This window comes from Stegostoma tigrinum, chromosome 20 (genome assembly GCF_030684315.1).
Source record: "Stegostoma tigrinum isolate sSteTig4 chromosome 20, sSteTig4.hap1, whole genome shotgun sequence".
NCBI classification, from domain to species: Eukaryota; Metazoa; Chordata; class Chondrichthyes; order Orectolobiformes; family Stegostomatidae; genus Stegostoma; species Stegostoma tigrinum.
Window position 1 is genome coordinate 57,431,783 of NC_081373.1, and position 17,010 is coordinate 57,448,792.

The 17,010-nt window shown below is 42.0% G+C and overlaps 1 protein-coding gene across 1 annotated transcript in view; it reads right to left on the minus strand.

Annotated features, from left to right (window-relative positions):
* Positions 1–596: 596 nt before the first annotated feature.
* Positions 597–17,010, minus strand: part of LOC125462067 (hexokinase HKDC1-like) — a 98,964-nt gene continuing 82,550 nt past the window's right edge. Inside the window, exons 15-17 of the mRNA XM_048551550.2 lie at positions 14,925–15,080; positions 6,884–7,117; positions 597–753 (exon numbers count right to left, since the gene is read on the minus strand). Coding sequence (XP_048407507.1) covers positions 597–753; positions 6,884–7,117; positions 14,925–15,080 — 547 coding nt within the window. The remainder of the gene's footprint in view (positions 754–6,883; positions 7,118–14,924; positions 15,081–17,010) is intronic.

Consider the following 17,010-nt stretch of genomic DNA (forward strand, 5'->3'; position numbering starts at 1 on the left):
CCACAGTCCAACGATGTGCAGGCTAGATTGGCCATGCTAAATTGCCCATAGTGTTTGGTGTGTGTGGGTTAATGATAACAAATGACGCAGAAGCTTCAGTATTCTCACAAAAACAAAATATACTCAAGCAGACATTTTGCTGACCCATTTCTCAGCCTGATTTAGACAGTTTGTCAAAAAGTAAAAGTACCTACACTTTACTTTCTGACCACTCTGTTTAGCAGAGGCACCAAACCTTTAATTAATGCAACAGAAAATTTGGAGCCAGTTACAGAAGTATTATTTGATTTTGTGACTCACTGGTTTTTAGTGTTTTTAAGATAATTTTGAAATTAGAATTCATTGTTTGTGAAACGTAAACACTCTTCATTGGCAATCCATACTTCAGACACCCCCCACCCCCAAATATAGAGATTTGTAAGGGGAATTCCTTTTCAAAATGATATTATAAGCACATTTATGTTTGAAAAATTCCTATATTAATAATAAAGCTGCATAGAAATGATCATTCAGTAATACAATGTCACAGCCAGTTTCCTATTCCTGTAGTAGATTCAACAAGTAGGTGTGATTTTTGGCAGGTGTCATTTTATCCGTTATCTATTGGACTGAGCATTTGAATCTTTATCTCGCTGAATTGCTGCAGCTGTAACAAGAGCTGCGCCTTTTCCACTGCCATCCTCCGAAAGTACAAAAGTCATGTCACAATTTGGAGCCAGGTCCTTCACTGTGTTCTCTAGGATGGTAGAAAAACTGAAAGGAAAGTAATTTATTGTTAGGAAAATGAAACATTTTCTTCAAGGAAGCAAGGTGAGGGGAGTTTTTGAAAGTTTTATGTGAATCATTTGAATGAACTCAGGATATATAACTAACCTAAAATAATACACACAACAGTGCCAATTATTAAAGTAATGAGTTGAAATACTAGTAGGTTAAATGCTGCCACTGCTTTGTGCTGTACCAATCACATAGAAATTTCTGCTCGAATGTATGATTCTCCAATCTGCTCACTCAGCAGATTGTTATATATGTATATTATTATGAATAAATGCAAATTTTACCTGACTGCCTATCAAACAATAAAACAAACTAATGCCCAGACCACAAAAATGATAAGAGTAAAGAGTTTTTTTTCTTTTTAATCTAAAGTTAACAGGAAGTAACACTCCCTTGAAATCTTCCCCACCTGGAATTGGAACAGCCCAGAGTCAAATACAGAGCAAAACTCGCTCCATTATTTGCACTAAAAGTAAATTTATGTCAATACCAACCCCATCAAACACTCTTGGGACAGGGACAGCACAGGGTTAAATACACACTAAAGCCCTCTCTACACTTTTAAACTGAAATTAAAACAGTCTACTCTTCTAAAGTGCAGTTAAAACTCCCTTGACGCTGTTTCCATTCAAAAACATACAGGACAGGTTCAACACATGACTAGATGCACAGTAAAGCTTTCTCTGCACCATTCCCATCAAAAACACTCCCAAGAGCAGTTATAGCAGTGAATGAATACAGGACTTAGAAATTCATAATGGGATTAGGCCAAGCCATCCGACTTTTGTGAAAGGGAAGTCATGGTTAACTAATTTATTATAGCATGTTCAGGAAGTATCAACATGCAGTTACTGCAGTAAAGATAACACTGCCCCACTCTGGGCATCCTACCCAGACTCAGCCCCCTACCCTTGTAATTCCCATAGTTAATCCACCTAGCCTGCACATCCTGGATACAATAGCATAGCCAATCCACCTAATCTGCACATTTTTGGAGGAATCTAGAGCACCCAGAGACATGGGGAGAACGTGCAAACTCTACACAGATAGTTGCCCAAGGCTGGAACTGAACCTGGGTCCCTGGTGCTGTAACCAGCAGTGCTAATCATTGAATCACCGTGCTGTCTCCAAGATGTCATCTTGGGCGGATTCTCAAATTTTTGGGTAGACTTATGAATATAAAGGGGTAGTCACACTTGTAGAGGTGTATTATAGGCTCCAAAACAGTCAGCAGTTAATTGAGGAATAGATACATAGTCAATTCGCTAAGGAGCACAAAAATAATGGGGTGTATATATATATATATATATATATATATAGGGGCTTTCAAGTACCCCAACATTAATTGAAAGTTTAGAGGGGACATATCTCTTGAAATGTATTTGGGAGAGCTTTTAATAACAACATGTAGAAGATCCAACAAGGGATGGTGTGGTGCTGGACCTATTTCTGGGGAACAAAGCCAGACAGGCATTCAAGGTGACAGCAGAGGCACATTTTAGTGATAGCAACAGAACACCATATGTTTTAAGTTTGTTACAGAAAAGTTAAATGATGGTCTGCAAATAATGGGTTGGATTAGCATAAAGCAGATTTTGTTTAAAATTAGCAGGATCTGGTCAAAATATACTGGAAACAATTAGATTAGATTAGATTCCCTACAGTGTGGAAACAGGCCCTTTGGCCCAACAAGTCCACACCGCCACTTGAGGCATCCCACCCAGACCCATCCCCCTATAACCCACACAACCCTGAACACTATGGGCAATTTAGCATGGCCAATCCACTTAGCCTGCACATCTTTGGACTGTGGGAGGAAACTGGCGCACCCGGAGGAAACCCACGCAGACACGGGGAGAACGTGCAAACTCCACACAGACTGTCACCCGAGGCTGGAATCGAACGCGGGTCCATGGTGCTGTGAGGCTGCAGTGCTAACCACTGAGCCACCATGCCACCCTATTTACTTCAGGGAAAGTCTACAGCAGAACAGTGGGAGGCATTCATAAGGGTTCTGAGGGGAATACAGTCATAACAAGTCCCCTTTAGAGTCAAATGTAGGAGCAACAAGTGGTGTGCGAATCCTGGAGAACATGGGTACAGTGTTAGGTGAGGAGTTCATTTCTGTCTCTATTGCTGGTAGGGCTCCTTGAGCCACACTCAGTGAATTGCTACCTTAACATAAAGCGTAGTGTCCCACTTTCCCTCACGTTGAACTCTTTAAATCATGCTTGTAACAAGATTGAATTGATGTCAGAGTCCACGTAGTCCTGGCAGAACCCAAACTGAGCATCAGTGAACAGGTTATTACTGCTGAATTGCCACTTGATAGGACAGTTGGTGACCCCTTCCATCACTTTGCTGATGAGTGAGAGTAGATGCTGGGTTGGTAATTAGCTGAGTTGGATTTGTGCAGAGGACATACCAGCGCAATTTTCCATACTACAGTGTTATTCAAGAAAAGTTATCAGAATAAGCCCAACAATGAAAGACCACTCAGATTAACAAGCTTACAGGCTCAGTAAGAGTAATGCTGTTAATGTAGTGTAAATTTACTTCCAGAAGCTGTTTGATACAGAGCCACACAACAGCCTTGAGGAAATTGATAGCCCAGTGAATAAAAGGGACATTAGCAACTTTGATACAAAATTAGTGATATGAAGCAAAGGGTGATGGTCAATGGATGTTTTTCAGATCAGGCTGGAGAAAGGTTTGTAGCAGAGTTCTCCAGGGGTTGTTATTGGGACCTTTTTTTGTCCAGACGCATGATCTAGATCTTGGTATTCAGGGGACAGTTTCAAAGCTTGCAGAAGACAAGAAACTTGGAAGAATTGTAAACAGTGAAGAGGACAGCTTAGAACCAGAAGGACATTGATAAGTTGGTGGAACGTGTGGATAGTGAGAAGTATGAAGCGATGTCTGTCTACATTCTTCCAACCAAAATACAATGTAAAATAGGGGTTACAGTCCATAGATGATGCAGGAGCAGAGGACTATGTGTGTATTTGTTCACAGATCATTGAAGGTGGCAGGATAGGTGGAGATAGCATTAATAAAGCATTCAGTGTGTTTGGCTCCACTAATGGACCCACAGAGTACAGAGCAAGGGGAAACACTTATTAGACCTCAGCTAGAATCTTGTGCACAGTTGTGGGTGCCAAATTATAGGAAGAATGTGAACGCATTGGAGAGTACAGAAGCACTTCATAAGAATGGTTCCAGGGAAGAGGAACTACAGTTATGAGAATAGAAGTTGGGACTGCGGAGGGATGAAGGCGAAGATGAGATCTGATAGAGGTTTTCAAAATTGTGAGTATGCTGGATAGAGCAGAGAGGGAGAAATAGTTCCTGTTCATAAAAGGACCAGGAATGCGAGGGCATAAATTTAAGGTGATTTGCAAAAGGAACAAATCCAATGTGAGGGGAAAAAAATGCTTTTCACAGCAAATACTTAGCATACGGACTGCACTACCCAGAAGTGTGATGGACGTGTTTGAGACATTTAACAATGATTATTTGGATAGAAAAAATATGCAGAGATGTGAGCAAAAAAGCAGGAAATTGGTATTAGGTATGCTGCTCTGTTGAAGAGCTGGTACGAACACCATGGCCTCCTTCTGTACCATAGCCTTGCTGTGATTGTTGGGTAAATTTCAATACTGTAGCTGCACTGGAACAGCTTGGCTGTGGCATGTGACTAGTTCTGGAGCACAGGTCTTCAATATTATTGCCAATATGTTGTAAGGACACACAACCTTTGTATTCAGGATTTTCAACCATTCGTGATATCATGTGGTGTGATTTTAAAATCCTCATCCTTGTTTTCAAAACCCTCCATGCTTTCTCCTGCCAATCTCTTCCAAACCCCCCAACTAAGAGCCTGCACGCTAGCCTCCTAATCATCCTTGCCAACCTCTCTCTCTATCTTTCAGGACATCAAAGGACCTTGTATCCTAATTAGGAGCTAGTCTGAGCTTCAGACAGTGCTCTAGGAAAAGGGGTAGGCTATCTGGACACTTTGTTCCAGAGCACTATCACATCTCTCAGACTAGATCATTCAAAATTGGCCTGTGAGACAAGAGGGTGTGACTGTAGCTGAGGCAATAATGAGGACCCAGAGGTTGTATTTGAGGACTATAGGCCCCAACAACTGTCCAACAGTTACAAAGTTCTTGCAGGCTATGTGAGAATAAGAATGTGGATCAAAGGGAGGATGATCAAATTGACTATGGTACAAACGAGCCATTTAAGTCTGTGGAGGAAACAGCAATGTGATACTGGTGGAGAACAGCATAATTAGGGAATAGAGGGTGTTCTCTGCAGCTGTGAGCTGTAATCCCTAAGGCTGTGCTTGCCTGCCTAGTAAAGGAGTTAAGGATATCCCCTTGTGGCTGCAGAAGAACTTGAAGTAAAAGGGAGTGATCTAGTTGTCATTATCATGTTGTAACCAATGATACTGAGGGGACAAAAAGGGAGGTTCTGCTAAAAGATTTTGAAGAATTAGCTAAATTAAAATGCAGAACCATCAAGATAATGATCACAGAATTACTATCTGACCCATGGGCAAACTAACATAGGAGTTAACTGAGTGGTTCAAAGAATGGTGATCAGAGATAATGAGAACTGCAGATGCTGGAGAACCTGAGATAACAAAGTGTGAAGCTGGATGAACACAGCAGGCCAAGCAGCATCTCAGGAGCACAAAAGCTGACATCTCGGGAAGGATCTAGGCCCAAAACGTCAGCTTTTGTGCTCCTGAGATGCTGCTTGGCCTGCTGTGTTCATCCAGCTTCACACTTTGTTATCTAAGGTTCAAAGGATTGCTATGGTTGAATACATTTTAGTTTCTGGGGCACTAGCAGTAGTGCAAAGGTTGAGGAGAGCTGTTCCATTGAGATGGACTTCTCTTGAGCATTGCTGGGAGCAGTATCCTGCAGATCCAAATAACTAGGGCTGGACAGAGGGCTTTTAACTGATTGTGAGGGGTGTGGGCGAAAAAGAGGGTTTGGTGGGAGACGGATAATGTAAACTTATAAAGCAAGAGGATATGGCAGCATTGCAGGGCAGTGACTTCTATAGCAGTACCCAAAGTGAGACAGGAAGGGAGAATGTGTACAAACATTAAAAAACAGCACTATGGAAAAATGGTTAAAAAAAACAGAATTACTTGAATGGATGTAGTACCCAGAGAAATCAAATGAATTAATGGCACAAATATAGCTTAATGGGTATTATCTTATAGCCATTATGGAAATATTTTCATAAAAGGGACATTTTCAGGATGGTATTCCTAACTAGTAGACAATCACAGGAATCAGTATGGGGGCTACAACTATTTTAATGACTTGGATGAGTAGAAAGAATGTATTATTGCCAAGTTTGAGGATAACACAAAAACAGGTGAGAAGACAAGGAGTTAGGATAACACAAAGAATATGCAGAGGGATAGACAGATTGAGTGAGTGGGCAAAAACTTCCCAGAAGGAATATGATTTGGGAAAATGTGAGTCATGCACTTTGGCAGAAGAATAGAGTGTTGAATGTTATTTAAATGGAGAAAGACTGCAGAAAGCTACAGCACAGAGGAATTTGGAAGTCCTTGTGCATAAATCGCAGAATTCTTTATCACAGAGGACTATAGAGGTTGGGTTGTTGAGTATGTTCAAGGATGCGATGGACAGACATTTTTAATCAATAAAGCAATTGAGGGTGAGACAGGAAAATGGCGTTGAGGATTGTCAGATCCGTCATAATCTCATTGAATGGCAGACATTGATCAAGCAGACTCAATCAGCTGAATAGCCTCCTTCTATTCCTGATGCATTGTGGTTTTATTAAAACTCATTTCTCCTTTGGACATTCCTTTATTTTTACCTCTCTGACCAAGCTTTTGGTTATCTGTGAAGCACAGTGGGAAGTTTGATTACACTGGAGGGGATACAGAGAAACAAATTTTGTTGTATTTGTACTCTTGTATTCTTTTCCTATTCAACTTCTATTGTATCATTTCATAGCTACTTAGTTGTTACAGAAAACATTTTCCAACTTTACACAATCATATATAGTCATTTGACATTGCAGCAGTAGAATTGGTCAAAATGCTTACTGTGGGTGAAGCTTATAGAGAGTTCCATCCACACCAACAGTAACTTCCAAATAATCCAAGTGCCGGCTCTGCCTTATTTTTTCAGCAACAGCAGCCAATCCTGCACCGCAGATCTTAGCTGCTCTCGTGGAAACAACACCGCACACTTCCTTAACAATGATGCTGTCGTCACAAGAACTGTCCAGGCCAAGCTTCTGAAGGATTGTACGGATTTGGAGCAGAGCCAGACTGTCACTGTGTTTAGATGATTTTAAAAAAGGGTGTTATTTGCCACTTAACAACAATAACCCTGACATCAAGTTAATTCAAGTTGGGTAATTCAAAAGAGCAGATCCAGCAGTATTGAGGATAGCACCCAGAAACAGCCATATCAGCATACGGAGAAGAGTGGGCAAGCAGGGAATCCTGAGACTGGCCGTCAACAGCATCTAGAGGAGTGGGTAAGTGGAGGACCCTAAGGTTTAAGTGGTAGTGAGAAGAAATATTCATTTACTTTTGTCATTTACTTATATTTAATTAGGGCACAGTAAGAATAGCAGGACAGTTGATGTAACAAGGTGTAGAGCTGGAACAGCACAGCAGGCTAGGCAACATCAGAGGAGCAGGAAAGCTGATGTTTCGGGTCTGGACCTTTCTTCAGAAATGGGGGAGGGGAAGGGCGTTCTGAAATAAATAGAGAGGGGGGCGGTGATAGAAGGTAAATAGTGGAACAGATAGGTGGGAGTGAAGACGGTCAGGTCAAGGAGGCGGGGATGAAGTTAGTAAAGGTGAGTGTAAGTTGGAAGTTCGGATAGGGTTTGGTCAGTGAGGAGGGAGAGGTGGATAGGTGGGAGAAATGATGGACAGGTTAGGGAGGCGAGGTTGGGGGGGTTGCTGGTCCTGGGATGAAGTTGGGGTGGGGAGATTTGAAGCTGGTAAAGTCCACATTGATACCATTAAGTTGTAAGGTTCCAAGAAGGAATATGAGGTGCTGTTCCTCCAGTTTCCGGGTGGCATTTGGAAGAGGCCCAGGATGGACATGTCGTCCAGGGGTTGAGAGAGGGAGATGAAGTGGTTCGCAACTGGGAGGTGTTGTCATTTGTCGCGAACCGAGTGTAGGTGCTCCACAAAGCAGCCTCCAAGCCTCCGCTTCATCTCCCCAATGTAGAGGAGGCCACAGCGAGAACAGCAGATACAATATACCTCATTAGCAGATGTGCAGGTGAACGTCTGTTTAATGTGGAAGATATTTTTGGGGTTGGGATGGGGTGAGGGGGAGGTGTAGGGGCAGGTGTAGCACCTCCTGCAGTTGCAGGGAAAAGTGCTAGGTATGGTGGGGCTAGTGGGGACTGTGGAGCGGACGAGAGTCACAGAGAGAGTAGTCCCTCTAGAAGGCAGGTTAAGTGTGGGGAAGGAAATATATCCTTGATAGTGGGTTCAGATTGCAGGTGGCAGAAGTGGCAGAGAATGATGTATTCAATCTGGAGGTTGATGGGGTGATACGTGAGGACAAGGGGAATTCTTATTTGTTTTTATTGCGGGGAGAGGGTGTGAGGACTGAAGTGTGGGAAATGCAAGAGATGCGGTCGGGGACATTTTTGACGATGTGTTGTGATTGCAGAATGTGGGAGCTCCTTGATCCCAGTGTGATCCAGGGCAAACATACCTGCAGCAAATATTTACTACTCCTGAAGCTTCTGCTGGTGGCTGAACTACTGACACTGTCGTGCACTAAGAAAGAGGGAGCTGGCCTGGATAATTTGTTGCAGGTTAGGGGCTTCTGATTTGATCACTAGTCATGGAAAGGAGGTGTGATTGTGGGTGAGGCATGTTAGGGGATCCAGAGTGCAGGACTGCAGATGACTCAACCTTTGCATCTATTCAATATGTTTGACAGTCTTGCAGAATTTTTGGAAAAGTGTGAGAGCTGCAGTGTAGATAGGCTAACTGACCATGGCACAGTAGCAATTCAAGTGGTGGAAAGATGTATTACAGTGAAGCGAGTTGACACTGTTCTCTGTAGCAAAGAGTGAGAAGGCTGTGCAGCCTGTCCAATGTTAGTTTACTGAGAGGAACAGGGAGGATCAAGTTGTTGTGGACTCTATAATATCATTGGCATAGACAGAACAAGGAATAAGATTATGCATATTCAGAATGAGGAACCAGGCACCAAATTAAGAAGCGGAAGGTCAATGGTATTATTTGAACCACATGCAAATTGACATTGGCAAATAAGATTAGTGAAATGTAAGTGATTGGTGTGCTAGAGCAGGCTCAGATTCATTTGTTGGTCACTGGCATCAGGAAAGTGGGAGCTGTACCACTGGCAGAGTTTACAGCTGAACCCTGCTGGGCCAGCGCTGAAGCAAGCCACATAACTAGGAAAGCAGAAAATAATTAAATTAAATATTGGGGCCAAGGTCTTTGTTTGAGAAGATGCAGTCAATTAAAGACCAGAGATAATGCAAAATAGATGGGTATTAATATGAGAAATGATAACAGACCATGACATGAAGGGATAGCAAGTACAAGTGGAAGAATAAGTCAGTACACCTAGGGCTAAAAGTTACAAATGAACTGAGGGAAAACTAAAGCCTCTGTATCTGAATGCATTTTGCAATTGAAAGAAAAAGGTGAAGTGCAATCTCATAGCCATTTCAGAGATATGACTGCAGGATGACATAGATTGAGATCCAAGTATTGAAGGGCACATGAGATTTAGGAATGACAGGAAGCTGAATAAAAAGCAGGCAGCCCTGGGTGGCCGGCAGCGAGAGTGGGAGCAGGCAGCCCTGGGTGGCCGGCAGCGAGAGTGGGAGCAGGCAGCCCGGGGTGGCGAGAGCAGGAGCAGACTGCAAGGTGGCAAGAGAAGTAGTCTGGGACAATGGTAGGGACAGGGTCAAGCCCGAAGCGGGGGAGGTCAAGCCCTTTGAGGGACTGCCAGGCACTTATAGGATGTTGAACTGTTAACAGTGTTTCTTTGTTTTTCTACCTTTTAGCAAGAAGGACTGTATTGTTTCATGTTTTAATTTTGTTTACCTTATTTTCTGCTTTTTTAAGTAAGATTCTATAACTTTGGACCTAAGCTGTCACCTTAAGTGATGACTTGTAAACTTTTCACTGTACTCATGTGAGTACGTGAGACAGAAAAACCTAATTCAATTCTAATCAATTCAGTTAAGGGCTGGTTTTGTTACTTAGTTATGGTATTAACACAACAGAGAAGGATGACCTAAATTCAGGAAACCAGGATATAAAAGTAGTTTGGATGGAGATGAGAAATTATAAAGGCAAAAAGTCCCTTGTGGGAATGGTGTACAGCCCCCTTAACACTAACTACGTGATAGATAGAGTATAGAAAAAGAACTTGGCTGGAAGGTAGGAGACAGATGGTGGTGGACAGTTGCTGTTCAGACTGGAGACCTGTGACCAGCAGTGTGCCACAAGAATCGGTGCTGGGTCCACTGCTTTTTGTTACTTACATAAATGATTTGGATGTGAACATAGGAGGTATGGTTAGTAAATTTGCAGATGACTCCAAAATTGGTGGTATAGTGAACAGCAAAGAAAGTTACCTCAGAGAACAACGGGACCTTGAACAGAGGGACCGATAGGCTAAGGAGTGATAGATGGACTTTGATCTAGAGAAATGTGAGGTGCTACATTTTGGTAGGGCAAATCGGGGCAGGATTTAACACTTAAAGGTAATGTCCTGGGGAGTGTTGCCAAACAAAGGGACCTTGAAGTGCAGGTTCATAGTTCTTTGAAGGTGGAGTTGCAGGTAGACAGCGTAGTGAAGGAGGAGTTTGGTACGCTTGCCTTTATTGATCAGTGCATTGAACATAGGAATTGGGAAGTCATTGTTGCAGGTGCAGGACATTGGTTAGGCCAGTTTTGGAAAACTGCATTCAGTTCTGGCCTCTTTGCTTTAGGGAAGATGTTATTAAACCTGAGAGGGTTCAGAAAAGATTTATCAAGGATGTTGCCAGGGTTGGAAGGTTTCAGCTGTAGGCAGAAGCTGAATAGGTTTGAGCTATTTTCTCTGGAGCATCGAAGGCTGAGGGGTGACCTTATAGAGGTTTAGAAAATCGCAAGGGCCATGGATAGGGTGAATAGTCAAGGTCCCATCTTCGGAGTAGGGGAGTCCAAAACTGCAGAACATAGGTTTAAGCTGAGAGGGGAAGATTTAAAAAGGATCTAAGGGGCAACTCCTGCACACAGAGGTTGGTGTGTGTATGGAATGAGCTGCAAGACAAAGTGGTGGAGGCTGGTACAATACAATGTTTAAAAGGTATCTGGATGGGTATGTGAATAGGAAAGATTTAGTGGATGTGGACCAAATACTGGAAAATAGGACTAAACTAATTTAGGTATCTGGCAGGCATGGACGAGTTGGACTGAATGCTTGTTTCCATGTTGTATGTCTCTATGACTAAATGAGAGCTTGTCAGAAAGGCATCATAATAATCATGGCAGATTCAATCTATTTATAAACAGGAAGATTCAAATGAACAAATGGTGCATACATAAGGAGATAATAGTATTTTTCCAGCATAGCTTTTATGGAACCAACTAGATAGTCGCCTATACTAGATCCGGAATTGTGCAATGATATAATTAATTAATAACCTCAGAGTGAAGGCACCTCTAAAGTTGAACAGTGACAAGATTGAATTTTACACTCATTTTGAGGGAGAGAAGAGTGGGTCTATGACAAACTCAATTATGGTAAATCATAAGAACTTACAAACAGAGCTAGCAAAAGCAAACTAGCAAGTTGAAGGATAGGTCAATACAGATTCAGTATCTGACATTTTAGGGGATATTTCAGAAACCCACAAAATTTAGACAGCGAAAGCTAAGCAGGAATATAAATAAAAAGTAAGAGTTTTAACAAGCTCCTATAGTCAAAGTCTGGGAATTAATAATGAAAATTAAAAAGATGGCAAGCTAATTGAGTTCGTATTTTGGTTCGGTCTTCACAATACAGAATACAAGTAACGTTCTAGAAATAACTGTAAATCAGTAAATGTTAGGTAGGAAGGAACTCAAAATTGCAATCACCAGGAAAGTGGTACTGAGTAATTTCTTTGAGTAATAGATTGACAAGTCACCGAGTCTTGATAAATCTCACCCTAGGCCTTAAAATAAAAATGTCTAGTGAAATACTTGACACAATGTTAGCGAGTTTTGAGAAGATTTGTAGCTCAGGCTGAGGTTCTGGATGTGAGTTTGCTCGCTGAAGAACAGGAAATGACATCACCAACCCAAGGAAACCTAACCGGATAAATAGAAAGCGGGACATAACACCAGCACTTCGTCGGAGGCTCACTGATGATGTTACCTAGAATGGTGACGAAACGTCTGAAAATGAACCTTCTAGCTCAGTGATACAATGCTTTTAACTTTCCAAAATTCCTTAGATTCATGGGATGTCATATTAGATTGTTAAATAGCAAGTGTAGCTCCATTATTTAGAAAGGCAAGGAATCGGAAAGCTGGAAAAGATAGGCCAGTTAGCTTAATATTCTGTTATGGAGAAAGTGTTAGAAATTGTTATTAAGGACAGTATACCAAGGTGCTTAGATAAGTTCAAGGGAATCATGCAGAGTGAATTTGGTTTTGTGAAAGGGAAGTCATGTTTAGCCAATTTATTAAAGTTCTTTTAAGGAAGTAACATGTTGTGAATAAGGGGAACTGATGATACACACCGTACTTGGATTTCTAGAAGGCATTTCATAAGGTATCAAATCAGATTTTACTGCAGGAAATAAAGGCTCACAGCTCAAAAGCAGGATAACATATTTGTGTGATAAATGATTACAAGTGAGTAGGCATAAAAATGTAATTTCTTAGCTGGCAAAATTGGTGCTGCAGGCTCAGCATTTTACGTAAATAACTTCGATGAAGGAACCAAAGGTATGGTCCTAATTTAAAGTGACACAATAGGAAAAGGATTTGAGAAGAGGATATAAGGACGGTATATTATCCAAATTAGAGAACAGGAGGCTGGAGGAACACAGCAGGCCAGGCAGTATCTGGAGGAAAGGAACAGTCAAATTTCAGGTATTACCCTTATCCATATGGTGAGTGGCTGCAGAGTTCTCAGATGCTGAAAGATCCATGTGTCATAGTCATAGAGATCTGTAGCACAGAAACAGGCCCTGTGGCCCATTGAGTTTGCAACAATCAAAATAACCATCTAATTATTCTAATCCCATTTTCTAGCACTTTCCCCTTTGCCTTCTATGCCTTGTCATGACAAGTGCACATCTAAATATTTATTCAATGTTATGGAGATTACTCCCTCTACCATCCTTACAGGCAGTGAGTGAGTGCCAGATTTCCATCACCTTCTGGGTGAGAATATTTTCCTCACATTCTAAGCATACTGCCCAGTAACCTGGAATGTTGAGCTGCCAAACCTGTCTGTCTCTCAACCATGTCTCAGTGCTGTGAATGAGGTCACACCCCCATGTTTTAATTTGTGCCCTTAGCTTACCTGCCTAGTTTGTCAGACATCTACCATTAAAATAAATCCCACCCAACCTCTCTCATACCTTAACTGCAATGCCTATGATGTCTGCGCCTTCCAGACCCACGTTGCTGCCTCCTCTAATTCTGGTCTTTCATTTTCAGTGAACCTTCTGTCTGGATCCTAACCCCCTGCCGAGTTAGTTTAAACCCTCTCAGCTTCCCAGGATGCTGGTCCCATTCTGGTTCAGGTGCAACCTGTCCACCACATACAGATCCCACAACCCCTAAAAATGGTTCCAATGTCCCAGAAATCTAAAGTCACTTGCACAATGGCTCAGTGGTTAGCACTGGTGCCACACAGCACCAGGCACCTGGGTTTGATTCCACCCTCGAACAACTGTCTGTGTGGAGTTTGCATATTCTCCCCATGTCTGTGTGGGTTTCCCCTGGGTGCTCTGGCTTCCCCCCAAAGTCCAAAGATGTGCAGGTTAGGGTGGATTGGCCATGCTAAATTGCCCATAGTGTCCAGGGATGTACAGGCTAGGTGGGTTAGCCATGGGAAGTGCAGGGTTACAGGTATAGGGTACAGGGATGGGGATGGGTCTGGGTGGGATGCTGTTCGGAAGGTTGGTGTGGACCCATTGGACTGAATGGCCTGTTTCCATACTGTAGGGGTTCTGTTATTCCTTTCTCCTGCAGCATCTCTCCAGCTTTCATTCACTAACCTGTTTCTATAGTCACTCACACAGCGCACCAGAACTCATCCAGAGATTATTGTTCTTTAATCCACCTCCTAGCACCCTAAATTCTGCTTGAGGATGTTATCACCTTTTCTACCTATACGTACCATGATCGCTGTCTGTTTACCTTCACCTTTCAGAATGCCCTGCAGCCATTCAGTGACATCCTTGACCCTGGTGCCAGGAAGGCAATGTACCATCCTGGAGTCACTTTTGTAGCTGCAGAGCAAGAATCTTAAAAGTTGTAGTATTATGCAGGTTGGACAAGTAATTAGGAAAGATAATAGCTAATTGCATTTTATTGTTTATTTCCAGAGAAATTGAGTCGAGAGGTTATGCGTCAGTTATACAGGACAGTGGTGAGGCTAAACTGGAGTTCTGTTTGCAGTATTGGTGACATTACTTAAAGAAGGATGTAAATACGTCCGAAGCAGTTCAGGGACCGGCTACCAGCATAACACCTGGAATGGAGAGGAATCAGAAGAGGAAAGGTTGGACAAGCTAGGTTTGTTTGTGAGAGGGTTTGGAACACTGCTCTTTTAAAAGGTGATGAAAACCTTGTCTTAAAACTTGTAAGGTATGGGTAGATGGGCAAGAATGTCGAGTCACCAGATCAGTCATTCAAATTGAATGGCGGAGCAGGCTAGAGTGGCCAAGTGGCCTAATCACTAATTAGTCACGCTCCTAATCAGTAATTTCATATGTTCACTGCCTTTGAAATACTGCGATATGATAGGTTCAAGGTACATGTACCTAGGAATGTGCTTAATACATGATGTTCAAAAACTTTATGTTCCTCAATATTTAAACAAATATAAGTAGTATACCCTGCCATTTTTCCTTACCTCTCTATCTGAGACAAGTACTTGGTTTGAAAAATGCCATTAGTCATTAAACTTTGTGACATAAGACCTCTGAACAAAAGTCCTTGTTTTGTGAAGTTGATCAGTATGTTGCGCACAATTTCACCCAGGTACATTCCACTGATCATTTTCTCAAATCTAGGAAATAAAAGAGAGTTTCGTGCAAGAGTTTGAGTGGTTTTAAAAAAAAATCAGAATCCAGTATTCTAAACTGTATTTTTGTTAAATTTATCCTGATATTTTCCCTCCGTAACAATAATTATGGTTAAAATTGAAATGGTTGTCTGTGGAGTCTCAGTCTTCTACAGAGGCTGCCTCTGCAGTGTTAAAAGAACAGCAGCTGGTGAGGTGCTCCCTCCAGCGCCACTACAATGAGAATTGCCCCCAGGCAGGCATGAGGGAACCTCCTGCCTCCACTTTACACAACATGAGCTTAACAAGTTGGAGAAACAAAAAGAGAGCGTGAAAAGAAACTGGCAACGAACATAAAAATGAACTCAGAAGTCTTTGTATGACTGTAAACACTTGGAAGAGGGGCATTGTGACATACAGAGTACTTCGCATCTGTCTTAACAAAGGAAGAACATAGCGCCAAAGTCATAGTGAAAGCAGAGGGAGTTGAGATTTCTACATGATTTAAAATTGATAGAGGTTTAAAAAGACTGTCTGAACTTAAATTTGACAAGACATCAGGACCAGGTGAGATTCATCCAAAGCTTATAGAAAAAGTGAAAGAGGAAATTTTGGAGGATCTGGCCTTAATCTTCAAATCCTCCCAAAATACAGGGTGGTGCCAGACAACTGGAGAGTTGTAAATGTTGCACCCTTGTTCAAAAATGTGTGTGAAGATAAAATGAGCAATTGCAGGCCAGTCAGTTTAACCTGAGTGGAGGGGAGGTTTTAGGAAATTATCATTCAGAACAGAAAGAACTATAACTTAGGAAAATAAGACTCCATTAAGAAAAGGCAAACAACTTTTCCAAGGGAAAATTGTGTTTATCTAACTTGCTGCAGTTTTTTGGATGAGAGGTGTGTTTCCAAATCAAAGAGGCAGTGTTGTTACAAGGGGCCAAATGGGCTCCTTCTAGGCTGTAACCATATTATAATTCTTCAATGGGTTTTAATGTTAGTAAAGAAAACATTTTACTGATGGTGGTCGAATAGATCAAGTCGTCACAGAGGTCTACAACACAGAAAAAGGTCTGTTGGACCATCATGTCTGCACCGGACCAAAACAAGTACCTAACTATTCTAATCCCATTTTCCATCTCTTGGCCCACAAACTGTGTATTCCTTGGTTTCTAAATACATCTTAAATCTTGTGAGGATTTCAGTCTTTACATCTCTTACGATAGGACACAGCTTTAAAATAATTGACAAAATGACCAGAGGAGAAGAGAAGAAAGATAGTTTTAAGCAGTGAGATGGAGTGCACTACCTGAAAGGCTGGAGAGAAAAAGGATAGGATAAATGTGTGAAAAGGGGAGAAAAGCAGACTGGGGATAGGGCAGGGAGGTGAATGGACGATTTCAGATGAATTGAAAAACTCATTCCTATGGAACCGGATCATCCCCATTGGACTACAGTCTACATTCAAGCCTTCCCAATTTGGCCCCAACCGTGACCACCTCTCTCCTCTCCACCTATCATCTTTTCTCTCCATCTTCGGTCCGCCTCCCCTCTCTCCCTATTTATTCCAGAACCCTCACCCCATCCCCCTCTCTGATAAAGGGTCTAGGCCTGAAACGTCAGCTTTTGTGCTCCTGAGATGCTGCTTGGCCTGCTGTGTTCATCCAGCTTCACACTTTATTATCTTGGATTCCCCAGCATCTGCAGTTCCCATTATCTCTGATACAGTCATGCGGGACTGAGTTGTCTCCTTGTTTGATATTCCAATGATACTAAAGTCTCAATTTTGATCCCTGGCCAACAGCATGTTGCTTCTGTGTCCTAGGCCTTGCTTCATGCTTGTTATCACTATCCATAATGGAAGATGCATATAACTGGACTTAATGCAATGCCTAACACAGTATGTACCTTGATGCCAAACTGTGCCACTATTAAAAGG